The following is a 16,433-nucleotide window of genomic DNA, read 5'->3' on the forward strand; positions in this document are numbered from 1 at the left end:
CTACTCAGCTATATAAACAGACAAAATCTTCCCATTCACAACAACATGGACGGACCTGGAGGGTATTATGTTAAGCGAACTAAGCCAGACAGAGAAGGACAAACACCATATGATTTCACTCATATGTGGAAGATAAAGCAACACACGGACAAAGAGAACAGATTAGTGGCTACCAGGCAGAAGGGGTTTGGGGTGTGGGTACAAGGGATGAAGGGGCACACTTATTTGGTGACTGACAAATAATAATGTATAACTGAAATTTCACGATGTTATAAACTATTAGACCTCAATAAAAATTGAAGAATTAAAAAAAAGCAACATCAAGAAGAAAAAAGATACATACATACAAAGGAAGAAAAATAAATCATTCCACTGATTTCTCATTTAAAACAATGCAAGCCAGAAGATAATGGAATGCTATCTTTCAAAAGGAATGAATGAAATTTTTTAAAACCTGTCCACCTAGAATTCTATATCTAGCGAAAATATCTTTCAGAAATACAGGCAAGATAAAGACTTTTTTGGAGAAATGAAAGTTGAGAAAATTAAGCACCAACAGACCTGTGCTTCAAGAAATGGTAAAGGATGTTCTCCATGCTGAAGGAAAACAGTTCCAGATGAAAACCCAAATCTAAACAAAAACAAAGAAAGACCAGAAAGGGCCAATTTGTGGGAAAATATAAAATGCTTTTTTTCTGAGTTTTTAATTTCTTTAGAAGATAATGAATCCCTTCCACTACCCTTTCTCTTCCTTCTTCCTATACAATTCAGTCCTAAAGCCATTAGGTTGGGCCAACCAAAGTAGGCATCCACGCCAGGGTGAGAGGTGCAGAGAAGCTGTGTTGGCCCAGAGCAGGGTACCAGAACTAGGGTGCATAAAGGAGAGTATCCACTCAGTGGAGCACCCTTGCACAGGGCTTTGGAGTCTAAGACAGGTGAGGAGGGTGTCCACAAGGAGGAATGGCCCCTGCTATCTTACACAGGGTTTCCCTTCCTTGGTTCACCCTTCTTGTTCTACTTAGGCTCTGACCTTCCACTCTGGCTGCCCCTTTTTAGGGACACCCTCCTCATCCCTCTTAGGCTCCAATGTCATACACTGGGATATCATTCCACATGGATGATGCCTTTCTCATCCTGCTTGTTCTCTGTGAGCTTGTTCACAGTGAGCTCACTGTGTGGTATTGGAGCCCAAAGCAGATGGAGAACAAGAAGAGGACATGTGCCCAGCACAGTCAGAGAACAAGCACGGTGAGAAGGCATCATCCATGTGGAAGGATATCTCAGCGTATGATGTTGGATTCTGAGAGGATGAGGAGGGTGCCCCTAAGAAGGGGCAGCCAGAGTGGAAGGTCAGAGCCTGAGCAGGACACGAAGGGTAAAGCAAGGAAAGGAAACCCTGTGTAAGATACCAGGGGCCAAGCAGGATATGGAGAATGGCTATGTGTCAGGCGATGGGATGAGATGACAGAGCCTATGCATCATAAGGAGGACATCTCCAAAGAGGGGCCGCCTATGTGTGGCATGTGAGAGCCTGAGTAGGGTAAGGAGGGCACCTATGTAGGAAGGCAGTCAGTGTAGGATGTGTAGCCCCAACAAAGTTAGGAAGGCAACTACACTGGGGGAAAGGCAACTGGCACAGGATGTCAGAGCCCAAGCAGCGTGAGGAGGGCCTCTGCATAACAGGGTGGCCTGGCAAGGGGCATCAAAGCCTGAGCAGGACGAAGAAGGTATCTACACAGGGAGGGGAAAGTGGCAGCAATATGTGTGACTGGTTCCACACAGGGGGAGTGATCAAATAAGTAAATGTATCAAGAATAATGAGAGGTGGGATTCCACTGTTGGAGAAGGACGTTGCAAATATGGAAAGGGAGAAAACTAGAATGAGCCCTGTGGTGCTAACTCAGAACTGGAAGTACACATGCGCAATTTAGGTTTTCAGCATATAGAGGTACAGACATGGAAACAAATGTGTATATGTGCACCTACTTACAGTTTCTCGTTCTCTCCACTGAGAAGGCATTGGAGAAGCGACACTGCCATGGCAGTGAACACAAGTAGTGCTCAAATCTTGGTTTCTGTGTACAATTTCCATTAAGAAGGATTCAGGGAACCTTGGAGAAATGACTTATCCAGGGTGCAGCGGGGAAAAGTACAAGATGAGCATGGGACATCCTGCTGTGCTATAAAGTAAGAAAGTGCTCAAAGAATGATGGTTACAAGTCAAAAGGACACAGACAGCAACTTGAAAGGACTCCCACTGTCCAAATCTGGGACAATTTGAGCACCAAAATAAGTAGCGATAGTAATGGATTATAACCCATTGAATAAAACAGAAAACCACAAGTCCACACTGCTATAAATAAACTGAAAATTTAATGAGGAATGGGAATATTTATAGAATTTTAAAGTACACGCAAAATGCATAACAATTACAAAGGGAACAACTGAAGAGTGGAGAATCTGGCAGACACCACCTGAATCAGGCAATCAAAGTAAACATCGCAATCACGGGCAAACACAAATCCTGTGCGCCCGACACGATGCACTGAGAAGAGCACAGCGTGAGGGCAGTGGTGTTTCTAACCAAAATGCAAAACCTGAATATGTTCTTGAGGAAAGATGAAACAAGATCAAAATGGGAGATATTCTACAATAAAATTGGCCTAATCTTCATGTCAAGGTCATGAAAATTAAAGAAAGACTGAGGGACAGTTGAAGACTGAAGGAGCCTAAGGAGACACACAATCGGTTGCTATGTGTGATTCTGAACTGGATTCTTTGAATTATTGGGACAATGTTGGGACACCTGGGGAAATCTGAATTGGGTCTGAGGATTCTGACAGTTGACTGTAGGAGAATGACTGCAGGCTAATTATACACTGGTAATATTCAGGGGTGATGGGGTATCATGTCGGCAACTTACCCTCAAACTGTTCAGGGAAAAAAGTTCTTTGTACTGTACTTGCAACTTTTATGTAAGTTTGAGATTGTTAAAAATAAAAAACATATGCTGCATAAAAAGCATATGTTGTAGAGATTATATTGTAGAGATTATAAATACAATAGAAATAAAATGCATGACAATAATAGAACGAAGCGCAGGAGAGAGAGAATGAGAGCATACTCTGGTTGGGTTCTTATGTTACATGTAAAGTGGTAGAAAATTATCTGAAGGTATAATCTGTGAGAAGTAGAAAATGCACATTGTAAACTGAAGAGCAGCCACCGACAAAGTAAACAAAGAAACATTAGCAGTCAAAGGTGGAGGAGTCCAAAGACCAATACCAGCTGTATATGTGTACGAAGGAGTATGATATGGTTTAGAAAAACAGCTAAGAATGACGTATTAATATGACACAAAAAGAAATAATTAGGGCAAGAGTGATAGACTTTCCTACAGAAACCTTTAAAACTTCTTCCATGGAAAGACTCCACAGGCAAAATTGAAAGCAAACACCAAGCGTAGGGAAAAAAGATCTCCAGTATATTCCAGGAAAAGGGTTACTAGTACTAATATATAAAGAGCTATTACAAACTAGGAAGAAAATTATAGGAATTCCAATTTAAAAATAAACAAGATATGAATGGGCAACTTATAAAGAGGAAATAATGGGCAAAAATATCCTTATCTGAATTCCATGCTACACATAAAGTGCAAGATTAGATATACATATAAATATAGATCTAGATATAGATCTTATTCCCCAAAATAAGTTGAACTCACTTCTCTCTGCATTTAGAAAGGTGGATTTAATATGTGGGATTTTATAACATAAAGCTGCCATCAACCAGAATAAGGTGATATTTCACAACTCTTCCATCATTTATCAGATAGTTCCACAAAGTAGAAATTACTTATCTATCAAAATAGGACAGAATATAACCAGTAGTTAGAATGAGGGCTTATTTTTCAGAGATCAAGTCAATGAGTTGTATGATAGAGATACATGATTCTTATTTTTATGAATTCACTATCTAAGGAAGAAAGATGATACAAATAAATATTTTAACTAACTGAAAGTTTCAATAAGATGAGCCCCATTTACAGTCCAGAGTGGAGGCATAATGTTAAGATTAGAGGTTTAGAGATTAAAAGGTAAGCACTGGGGGCTGGCCTAGTGGCGTAGTGGTTAAGTTTGTATGCTCCACTTCAGCGGCCTGGGGTTTGCTGGTTCAGATCCCAGACAGTGTCATCAAGCCATGCTGTAGTAGCGTCCCACATACAAAGTAGAGGAAGACTGGCACAGATGTTAGCTCAGGGCCAATCTTCCTCAAGCAAAAAGATATTGGCTCAGGGTCAATCTTCCTCACCAAAACAAAAAGGTAAGCATTGGAGTATCTAAAATCTGTTGCACCTTAAATGACAAGATAAGCTCGAAGGAAGAAGGAAGGAAAAACATTCCTTTCATTCTTATTTCCTACAACTTTAATTTCTCCATTTTTGATTGTTATATTTATCTTACAGCCATCCAAATGGATGACCTCTAACAAAATGGGATAGCCCAAAGTAGTTGTAAAAAACATATTTCTTCAAAATATGGCTTCCATAATTCAAGTAAGGTTCACAAAATCACTCTTTAAACAAACATTGTGAAAATAACTGGCTAAGACATATGAATCCATACGAACCCGTGATACTGCTCTTTCCGGTAATGCTGAAATGTCACAGCAACCTATAAGAAAGACTTCAGACATACTTCGTTCAGGAAAAATGAATTTTTCTTCAGCAGCTGTCTTGCCTTTCAAGTTGCTCTTCCATCTTTTCAATTGAAGTTCATGTTTTAACATCTGCCATGAAAATAATTTACAAATCCCATGGAGTTGTTGGAAGGGTTAAATGAGATGATATATCTATATATATTTATCTATCTATATATAGATAGATAGATAGATAAAGCACAATGCTTGACACAATAATAGCATCAATTAAACATGACTTATTACCATCATCATTACATAAATTATCATGGTCCATTGCATGTTCGATATTCTCTGAACCACCGAAGCATTATAGATCATTTCCATTAGTTTTCATTCAACATGGGCACAGGCAGCCACCTTAAGGTTGTGGTCCAGCCTCCTCTTTTACCGGTAAGGAAGCTGAAACCCAGAGTCGAGGCTCTGGTGATGACAGAACTGGTACTTGGGGCATGGAAAGAAGGTGGTTAGCATGGAGATTAAAAAGGAGAGTCAGAAGGAAAGAATTGGGGGACTTCCCTGATTTATCATTCCAGAAAGTCCCCATTTTAACTTTCAACACATTTCTGAAAACTGCGTCATCAAGAAAAAGCCCTGAGGGTAAATAAGTTTTTCACACACACACACATTTTGGTGTAAAATATATACGTTTTAGAGCTTAAGGAAGAGCACACGCTGGAGAACTGGCACACAGAAGTGTTCCCTGCTTCTCCTCCAACACACACCTGCCATCCTCACTCCGCCTAAGTGAAGGCACGATTCTGAGGCCAAGAAAGCACACAGCTAGAAGAAAACATTTTCTCTAAACACCCAATTAACTGTATAAGACACATCTATGTTAAGGATAATATTATATATAATAAAGATTATTATATATTAATATATATCAACAAATGCATGCAAAACCTTATGCTCTGTGCATGGGGATGGTTAAGAGAACAATGCTGCCTGCTCTCAGGGATGTTCAGGGTAAGGGGGTATAGAAGGAGCAGACTGGTCATGCACAGTTACAGATTTCACCACTAGACAATCAATGACTCGGTATGCGGGGCTGGGATCAAAACACTAGCCTAGTACACAAAGTGGTAGAAAGCACGGGATGAGCAAACTAAAACATTAAGTGGTACCCAAAGTATAACTGTTTAATTGGCAACATTGAAAATGTAGTCCACAAAAGGCATGTCCTGGAGGATACCCTACAAGAACACTGGTTCACTGTCAGTGGATGATAAACCTCCAGAGAGTGAGAACAATGCTTTATGCATCTCGGTATCCCCTGCGGACCTTAGCACTGTTCCAGCCATCATGTGAGTAATGCATCTTCTCATCCTCTCTGGGTACATGTGTAGTGTCATCAGTCTGAGCCTCTGAACCAGTTTGGGGTGGGAGACATTGATCCCACCCTCCATGGAGCAACCACAGAACAGGGGGGTTAATTTCTTCCTATTTTTCTCTTTCCTATTTATCCCGACTTTGTATTTCAAGGAATATTAACAAAACATTACCTACTAAATAATGTAACGACAAAAAATTCCAGCATGTTTCTATGTCTGATCATAGTAATTACTGTGAATATTCTAAAACAATGTTAAATAATAATACACTAATAGCTTAAGCAAACTAGGGATATTTTTAAGTTTGGAGGAATTTGCTTGAGTTCTCTGTCTTAATTGATTTAATTCCTAGTGGGTGTCCTAGTTAAGAACGATACTTTAAGTTTAGCAATTTAGTGATTTGAAAAATAATTTAATATTAAGATTGTAATTTACTAAATTGAATGTTAAAAAGAATAGCGATTTAATCTTATCTAGAAAAGAATAAATGTATTCAATCTTTATCATTCTCTTGTTTATTATAATCATATCAAATAGTTTCTCTTCCATTTTAGACATCTATATCCTTCTGAATACTTGCTTAAACAAAAATTCTTAGCGTCTTTATCAATAAATTTCAACAAAATGTTAAAAGACTTTTCCTTGATGTTCATAGTTCAAATGAAACAACAGAATTTATTAGGAAATCTTTGGGGTAGCTGAAGTGAAATTTAAATTATTAAGTTAAAAGAAAAAGGACCCCATCAAAAGTACATAATATTCAGGACTTTAGTATTTTCCACATATTGCATTATTATCTGAGGCAACATCAATATACCAGCAAAATCCAGTTTCTAAAAAAATTAAGTTTCCAATATACCATACCAGCTCATCTTCTCTCTTCTTATACCTATGTCTTGCCTTCTCCCTCCATTTATTTAGGATGATTATTAGCTTGTAATGGTGGAACTTCCCCTGGATCCGCAACAGCATATCTGAAGAAAATTTACTAGATTACTGTCTATAGTTAAAGCTGTTTCCAAAAAAAAAAGTGTTAAATATTCTATTCTGTTTGCAATAGGAACCAACGTTGCAACTGATAGTTTTTGTTTGATTTTAATTACATCTGAAATTAATTACTTTTGACAGCAGTAGATAGTACTCCTGAGACTTTACTAACCTGTAAACATCACCTGTGCCCTTAGAAATTAAGATGGAATAAAACGTCAAGGTACATATCATTTCTTCTTTTTAATAAATCTGTTCCTTATAAAACCAGAACTTCCAAACTTATTCACAGAAATACAGTTATGAGGTAGTATTCTGATTTAGTTAAATGTCCTATGATTAAATAGGTTGCCCTACAGGTATATTTTGAACCAGGGGTCCAAAGCTCAAACACACGGGCCGGGCCAGGAAGGAAGATCATTAAGGCAGGGCTGGAGACACCACTCAGAGGGCAGTGGCTTCTTAGCTGCATGCAATCGTTTCTGAGAGGAATGATCTCCCATTATCCTCATGTTAAAACCTTCAGAGGGTCCACTCTGACTGAGCTGCCAACAGCAGCCGATTAAGAGGAAATGATTCTCTGACTTGCCACCACCATAAATCGATGGATAAAATCTGGCAAACTGGATAAAATCTAAGCAGAAGGCTGGAACTCTCTCTCCTTGCTCCTAAGATCATATATGCGCACCATCCAGTCATTGCAACCATCAGGGGCTTAGGCAGAAGAAAATTATTTCTCTGCAAGTTTCCTCACAGATTCATTAAATGAAATATCTACAAAGAAAGAGAGCTCTCTACAAAAAAGAGTCAATTTCGGTACCTGTCTGTAATATCTCAGCTCTCTATTATGTAAAAAAGCTGATAGTAGATCCCTATTTATATTTGTATATACATCACACAAACACATATAGGATTTTATTTTAAATATGCCTGTTTTCTATCACAATAAAACCCTTTGAGATAGATCTCAGCAAATATTTCAAATTAGTGGTGTAGGGGCTGGCCCAGTGGCATAGTGGTTAAGTTCGCATGCTCCACTTCGGCAGCCCGGGGTTCATGGGTTCAGATCCCAGGTGCAGACCTGGCAGTGCTCATCAAGCCATGCTGTGGTGGCATTCCACATGCAAAATAGAGGAAGATGGGCACAGATGTTAGCTCAGCAACCCTCTTTCTCAAGCAGAAAGAGGAGGATTGGCAACAGATGTCAGCTCAGGGCCAATCTCCCTCACCAAAAATAAGTAAATAAATAAACAATAAATTAGTGGCTTTACATTTCACGACAATTCTCTAGACATAAAAATAATAATAAATTCTCTAGTACAAATTACGCTTCACCGTTCAGTTTGTCGGTTCTTTGAACACAAGAACACAAAAACTAGTTGCTACTCTGTAAGGATTTACCATTAAGTTGTTCTTTTCGAACTTTCGCATGAGAGTGCCAATGGTGAAATATATATTTTTGAAGTCTGAAATTGGCATATTTCGTTGCTTTTTCCATTTTTTCAGCCAGCATGTCGTCTTCATTTGTACGAGATATTGCTATATTTCTCCAAGTGCTACAGGCAGGAAATATAGAAAAACGATCATTTGATGTCATAGCTATACGTGAGTAAATAAACTAAGAGGAAGAAGAAGTCATACTTCTTTTCGCTCCTCAAAAACCATAGCATAGAACGAAACTGTTAAATTATTTTGATTGTTTTATTTCCTGCCAGTCCTTGCATTTCCTTTGAGCCTGCACTTCCCTTTTCTACGTCCTCAAAGCCCAGAAAGCTCTGAAATCTGAATTTTTTCATAACGTATTGAGAGGCAAAACTAGACCTGAGCTATACTAATTTTACACTAAAATCTCTCTGCATCTGACACGTGGCTGTTTCCAGTCTTCTGTCATTTCACTCAGTAAAAATACGTACGTGTTTCATCATAGAAATACTAGTATGTTCAAATATGTTTGGTTCCAACATGCCGCCCCAGGCACTGGTAAACATGTTACATAACATGTGTGGAGATTATCTTTCTCAAATTAAAAAAAAAAAAGGAATACAAATTCCAAAACATATCTGGTTCCAAGAGTTTCAGATAAGGGGACTGTGGATCTGTCATTTCAATTTTGAAGTTTTATTTAAAAAAAAAAGGGCAGAGTGATACCTTGAAGAAATAAAGAATATATTTTAACTAAGTAAAAGCCAACTAAATATAAAAGAAATCTACAATGCAAAATGGTGGGGACAGGATTAAATAGATAAAATCAGAATAATTGGCCAAAAGTGAGTTTTTCTTCATGTAGAGAATACCAAGAACAAGACATAGCAAGGAGACATAGCATATAAAAATCATGTTCTTACCAAAAGTGGGTCTTTACTAAACGTCCAGTATAAAAAGTACAGGCTTTTATCATCAATTCTGGAGTTATCTAAAATAAATTAGTTAATTAAATAAGCATTAGAAATAAATGGAACACACAAGCTACCTCCGGTAGATGCACAGCAAAACGAGAGCAAAGGTTGCGTCTGGGGAGCAGAAACAGGCAGGAGGGAGCCAGGAACACTCTGGAAGAACTAGACACCATTTACATATTTTGGAATTTTATCATGCATGCTTATTACCTAGTTTTCAAAAGTGAAAATCACAGTTTAAAATTTTCCCATTATACTGCACTTACTTTACAGCATTTTAAGGTAAGTACTGTGACATTATTATTATCAGCTGTATTGACAGGGGTATACAGTTGTAGGTATTCTGATCGCTAGTAAACCGAATGATTTTGCCTTCTCAAGAACATAAAATGAGACTCTCTTTTCAAAAAAATACAGGAATGCCTCACTTACCAAGTAGGAATTAGGAAAACCACATAAATTAAAAGTCTAAACTGTGGAATAGGCTGTAAGAGATGTGAATTTATCACTTGCAACTATTCACAATAACACACATTAACATGCGGGAACAGCTAACTGAGGAGTGCTGAAATTGTCTGGACCTTTAGTATATTTTAATGAGTAAAGATATTATATTAATACATTTATTATACGTGCATGGCCACTGTTAAGTGCCAACAGCATACATTTTTCTCTGGTGTTACTGAGACCTGTTCACTTTCTACAAATACAAACATATGGTCACATCTATTTGGTGTTGAGATAAGTTTGGTTCAAATCTATACCAACTGACTGGAATTCTGAATTCTACTTTTCGAAGGCAAACTTTTTTTCCTTTGCACGTTACTGTAAATGCTTTGTTAATAGATACAGTATACACACGTTATTTGGGGGTTTATTTTAGGCAAACAACAAAGGCCCGTAGGCCCCTGATACTCTGCCTCGTTTTCAGTGACATTTGGAAATCCTCTCTTTTGATGGGGATTACATGCAAATTATACTTGTGGTAAAGGAGAACATAAATCATTGAAGTCATTCTTTACTAAATTCTGATTTTTGTGGGGGAAAGGAACCCAAAGGAGTAACGTAAGATTGTTGGGGATATCATAGCAGGAAGATAAAACCAGGAAAGGAATGAGGTGGCAGAAGTAAAGAGAAATTTCATCTGCATCACAACTTTTTAGCTCTGCTGTTAGCCCCTAGATTTTGTAAGCCTAAACTTCATTCGGAAGACATAACCTGGAAAGTGCTATATAAACATCTACAATAAATGGCATAGTTCCTAAAAACATGAGTATATTACACGATCAAATGAATATAGTTCAGAACATTATGGTTAATAACAACTTTGAAATGAAAAAATCATAATTCAGCTAGTAACTTGAACTCGAGTTTTCTTTCTAATGATCAACTCTGTAAATCAGCATGAAAGTGTTGTTTCTATTCTATTGTTGAAGGAAGTTGCAGTCCTTGTGAATTCACGACTTATGATATGCTGGAAGAGTTTGCCACTCTAATATTTCTTTTTTAAGAGTTTCTGTCCCTAAATTCTTATCTTAATTCTACATAAATACTAAAAGAATTAAATAATCAGGATTTTTCCCCATTGTTGCCACCCTTTTGGTTTCTCCACGGGGAAAAGCAGCTTTAAGAGGGCATCTCCCAAGGGCTGGCCTGCAGCAAGGGCTACAGCCCAGTGGTGCCCCAGCCCCTACTTGGGTCTGGACATTTGTCAGCTCCACTGAGGCTCAGAGGCACCCCGCGCCAGTCTAACACTGGACACAGGCAGGTACACTCAGTCACATGGTTTTGCTTCCAAGGCTCAATGTTTTCACCATTGATGCTTCAGCAACTTGCTTTCTACTCTTCAAAGCCATTGCATATTGGTTAACTGCTTGTGACTTGAAAATACTGTTTCCCTCACCTTTTTATTCCAGCTGGCAGTGTATTGCACCGAGAAGGAGCTCAACAAATCCATATGAATTGATTGACTGCTTTAGAAACTGCCAATTCTCTGCTGTCCGGCTACTGCAATGGAGGGTAAAGGATGCAAGCAATGACATTGTGGGGAAGTTGCTGGATAAAAAGCAACCTGGCGTTGGTACAGAGGACCCCAGAGCAAGAGCCCTGTTTCCAGGCCCCACATACCACTCACACCAATTTCCCACAAGGGCTGCTAGTTATAACTGGAGAGGGAGGAGGGGACAGCACATCACCACATGATTTCTGAGAGTCCACTTATATTGTAAGATGAGCTTCGAGTCTGGAAATAAAAGAAAAAATTCTATATGCCATAGGAGGTGGTTTCTAAAGTTAAAAAGCAGGAACGTCTAAATAACGGATTCTTTGTGAAAGAATGTTTCCAACATTGAGTTAGAATCTGACATTACTCTTTTCTTTTAGGCCAGTGGTCCCTTCTCCAGAGGCCAGTTAGAATCACCCGTGAAAGCTTTTTTCCATGCTCGTTCCCCCACCTTCCTCAAGGGTCACCCACTCCCGCTCTCTCTTTGATGAGCCACTATCCAAGGAAACACATTTTATAACTTGGAAGAAAGATAAAAAGAAGTGAAATACAACAATGATCTCTTTTTAAAGATACTATATATAGCATAACTACAACTCCATCTTAAAAAATATTTTGTTAAAAAAATTCAAACTTAGGGGCTGGCCCCGTGGCCGAGTGGTTAAGTTCGCGCGCTCCGCTGCAGGCGGCCCAGTGTTTCGTTGGTTCGAATCCTGGGCGCAGACATGGCACTGCTCATCAAACCACGCTGAGGCGGCATCCCACATGCCACAACTAGAAGGACCCAGAACGAAGAATATACAACTATGTACTGGGGGGCTTTGGGGAGAAAAAGGAAAAACATAAAATCTTTAAAAAAAAAAAAATTCAAACTTAGAGAGAAGTAGAATGAACACCTAATACCCATAGTCTACATTTAACCTTGTCAACATTCTGCCATGCTTATTTTTTCTGTTTTGAAGAATACAAAGTATGTAAATCATGTCATTTCATCCCCCAAGTCTTTTAGTATCTATATCTAAAATATAAGCACATTTTCTTCACAATCACAATTTCATTATCCCACCTAGACAATTAACAATAACTGCTTAATATCATCTCATACCCACTCGGTATCCACATCTCTGTAGCTGTCCCCCCAAATGTCTTAGACAGTCAGTTCGTTCAAACTAGGATCCAACCAAGGGCCACATATTCGCATCAACAACTCAGCTTAGGTGAGGAATTTCCCAGCTTTTGTCTTCATTCTCTTTCTACACGTTTTTCAACATTTAATAAATATGAGGGGTAAACGAGGGATAGTCCAAGCCTAAATCTGATGGATTCCATTACCTGGGTATCTCTAATGAATTTTTAAAGAAAAAGTTCTAGCAGTCAGTTTAAATATTTTTATTTTGACAGGAGGCTAAGGAAGGAGTTTTCTTCTGAAAGAAAGACTAGAATGAAAGGCCACGTGGCATCTGTTTCAGGCCCATGGATTGGGATCCTGAGCCCCAAGGAGGAAGAGACTGTAGGAGAATCCTAAAGGGCTGCTCCTTTGATGCACATGGCACCATCGGTGCAACGCAAAGTGAGGGAAGGCAGGGCCATCAAATTTCCTGTGACTTTAAATTTTGAAAATCTGAAATAAGGTGATAAAAATATTACATAGGTCTTACATTATGCCAAACTTTGAAATAATGCAATCCCTCAAATTAAAATTTTCATCAACAAGCACTTCATTTCAAAGCTAGTGGGAAAACGAATTGAAAGTTTTAAATTCTTGCCACACAGTGATACCATTCCAGCAGGCAAACAAATGTGACCTCAGTCTTGAAGTGCAAGTTTGACTTACTAGGGGTTTTCGGAAAGGTATCTCTTTTGAACAGTGTGACCACCCAGAATGGTTTGAGTAGAGCAAGGAGGGCAGAGAAAGGAGTGCTATTCTGGCATTTCAAGGATTTGCGGTTGAAGAAGCTTGGCGCCCCACCTCAGTCAGACATCGGAGCTCTCAGGAAGCTTCACTGCAGATGGCTTCATGAATTTAGGACAGAGAAACTTAAAGTTAAGAGGAATTCTTTTTTTTTTTTCAATTTTCTTGGGGCCACATTGGCTTACAAGATTGTGTAAATTTCAGGTGTACATCACTATATGTCAGTTTCTGTGTAGACAGCATTGTGTTCACCACCAACAGTCCAGTTTTTATCTGTCACCATACATAGGTGCTCCTTTACCGCTTTTGCCCTCTCCCTACCCCCACCCCTCTGGTAACCACTAATCTGTTCTCCTTATCTATGTGTTTATCTTCCACATATGAGTGAAGTCACACAGAGTTTGTCTTTCACTGTCTGACTTATTTCACTCAGCATAATACCCTCAAGGTCCATCCACATTGTCGCAAATTCACTGCAGCATTATTCACAATAGCCAAGACATGGAAACAATCCAAGAGCCCACCAGCAGATAAATGGATAAAGAATACATATATATACACACAACACACACACAATGGAATACTACTCAGTCATAAAACAGAGGAGTTCTCGAATTCACACAGGACAGCTTTGGGATTCCCAGAAATAATTTGTTGAAATTTTAAAGGGAAACTGACCCCCCGTGTTATGAAGATAGGGACTAGAGGCAGTGAAATTTGGAATATTACTATCAACATTGTTTTACTTGTATCCCAGGCTGGTAAAATCCAGAGGAATTTTGTAAGAAATGAAAAGATAATGATATATCATTACAAATCATTAAGGCTAACTTACAAACAGATGCTGAACTTATGGCTCTTTAATGTAGGTAGTAATTGATCCCATTAATTTTTAACTTTGTAAGATACTGTCCATTTATTATATATAAGAAAATAGATGCATTTAAGTAATAGAAAAAAATTTGCTTCTATAATATTTGAGGTACCTAGTATAGTATTAGGAATCCAGTTAGAACCAAATGAAAAATAAATGTAAATCATTAACTTCATAGTACAATTTTTGGTTCTTATTATATTATAACAATTTTTCTTCTGGTGGGGACTTCCTTTTTTTTCTCAGTTAATCCTTGAATCAAAAAATTATATATTAAATTGTCTTAACATATCTCAGCATCTTTTAAAGTACCATGCCTTCACTTCATTCATGAGCTTCAGTAATATCCCACATATCATTCTAGAACAATGCTAGCAAAATAGTATGGTAGACTGAATGTTTGTGTCCCCCAGAATTCATGTGTTGAAAGCTAATCCCCAATGTGATGGTATTTGGAGGTGGGGCCTTTTGAAGATGATTAGGTCATGAAGGTGGAGCCCTCAGCAATGGGATGAAGTATCTTTATAAAAGAGACCTCAGAGAGCTCCCTCACCCCTTCTGCCATGTGCCATTATGGCAGAATATGGCAGTTTATGAACCAGGAAGTGGGCTATCATCAGACATGAAATCTGCCAACACCTTGATCTTGGACTCCTCAGCCTCCAGAACTGTGAGAAATAAATTCCTGTTGCTTACAACCACCCAGTCTATGGTATTTTTGTTATAGCATTCTGAAGAGACTAAGACAGGGTTTATAAATACGTGTTGAATGTATATGTCTAATTTAAATCCCTTCCAACTCTGAATGTTTTATTTTTCATAGGCTGTAAAAGTTAACAGCAATAACAACGATAATAAAAAGAAACCATGTCTTTAATGCAAAAGTGAGCAGTATCTGTAACATACAGTACCATGGCATGGTACAAAGTGTTGGATTTTCACATTGAGTAATTTCCTTATTTTTTGATATTCTGCAAATTATTGAAAGAGTCTTTAACGCCCAAAGGGCCTTTGTGCATGGAGAAAAACACTCACTGCTATTTTGTATTTTAGGGCTCTATTTAATAAACACATATTTAAATGAATACAACTTTGAGAAATCAATTTTTCCTGAACATGTAAATGTTTACTATAAATTTTATTAAGTCCCTGAAACAATTTAAACTAAATTAGAAACTTACAAAGATATTCTTTAGAACTCTCAAATGCCATACACAGCAAACATACATAAACGCCGTATCATTAACTATTATTACTTACTTTACACTCAAACTTCTCCTAAGGTAAGCAACATGAATTGAGTTTATATCTTCATTATTTCTATACTTATTATTTTTATTCCTTCCAGGTTATAGTAATACTTATTTTGATGCCTTCTCAGGAACAGTAATCTACCCAATCTCAAAAAACAAGGAATACTTTTGCAAACCAGCAAGGATATAGGATGTGATTATTGACCATTGATTCTTGTTTGGGACACAGGATCTGTCTGTTTCTCCCAAATATTAAAACTCTGGGGCCTGGGGTCATAAGATTAAGTTTCCTTTTCATAGTTAAGCTTTGTTTGTTACATCAATAATACATTTTAAGTCCACATCTCTCAATTAAATTTTAGGGTTTTGTTACACGGTGCTCCCTGTCATAGCATCATTTTAAAAGTCATACAAGGGAGTGATCTCCAGGACATATTGAGTGAGAAAAGCAAGAAGCAGAAGGCTATATATAGTCTGCTACTTCTGTGTGTGAAAGATGATGTGAATGGAGCCATATTAAAATAAAGCTGGAGCAGCCATTTCAGAGGAATTGCCTTACACAACTTGTTTTCTTTATCTTCCAAACTGGACCAAACTGTCCACATTCCAAGAAGTCAGTAAGGACAAGAACATCCTGCCTGTAAGGACTGATGAAACTGGATTTTGCTGATGACTGAATCTCAAGCCATTCTATGAAGTCCAAACCTAGACTTACCTCATCTAGCACCAATGAACTCTTCCTTAACACAACTTACCTCATCTTTCTCTCTTTTTCCGATAAAAACCCTAAGCCCCTCTCCTGTAACTGGAGTATATTTGAGTTTCTACTTGAATCTGTGTCTCTTGAATTACAATTCTTGTGACTCCAAATAAATTGCTCACTTCTCTTGCAATTTATGTCTCTTATTCATTGACATTACATGGTGTCAGAAGTGGGATCCAGAGCGGTTGACCTCTGATTCTGGCACTGCTGCATG

The 16,433-nt window shown here is 38.1% G+C and overlaps 1 protein-coding gene across 10 annotated transcripts in view; it reads right to left on the reverse strand.

The window, feature by feature from the left end:
* The window catches only part of FBXL13 (F-box and leucine rich repeat protein 13), a 211,788-nt gene that overhangs the window by 166,439 nt on the left and 28,916 nt on the right, over positions 1 to 16,433 (reverse strand). For 9 of the 10 annotated variants that reach the window (XR_011539373.1, XR_011539374.1, XR_011539375.1 and 6 more), the window contains exons 4-7: positions 9,365 to 9,432; positions 8,421 to 8,575; positions 6,897 to 7,006; positions 4,630 to 4,788 (exon numbers count right to left, since the gene is read on the reverse strand). The exons of the other annotated variant lie outside the window; for it this stretch is intronic. Coding sequence is in view for 6 of the 9 variants with exons in the window: in XM_070617032.1 (XP_070473133.1) it covers positions 4,630 to 4,788; positions 6,897 to 7,006; positions 8,421 to 8,575; positions 9,365 to 9,432 (492 nt within the window). In the remaining 3 variants the exon portion in view is untranslated. The remainder of the gene's footprint in view (positions 1 to 4,629; positions 4,789 to 6,896; positions 7,007 to 8,420; positions 8,576 to 9,364; positions 9,433 to 16,433) is intronic. 10 annotated transcript variants of the gene reach the window in all.

The sequence above is a fragment of the Equus przewalskii genome, chromosome 4 (assembly GCF_037783145.1).
Source record: "Equus przewalskii isolate Varuska chromosome 4, EquPr2, whole genome shotgun sequence".
Lineage (NCBI taxonomy): Eukaryota > Metazoa > Chordata > Mammalia > Perissodactyla > Equidae > Equus > Equus przewalskii.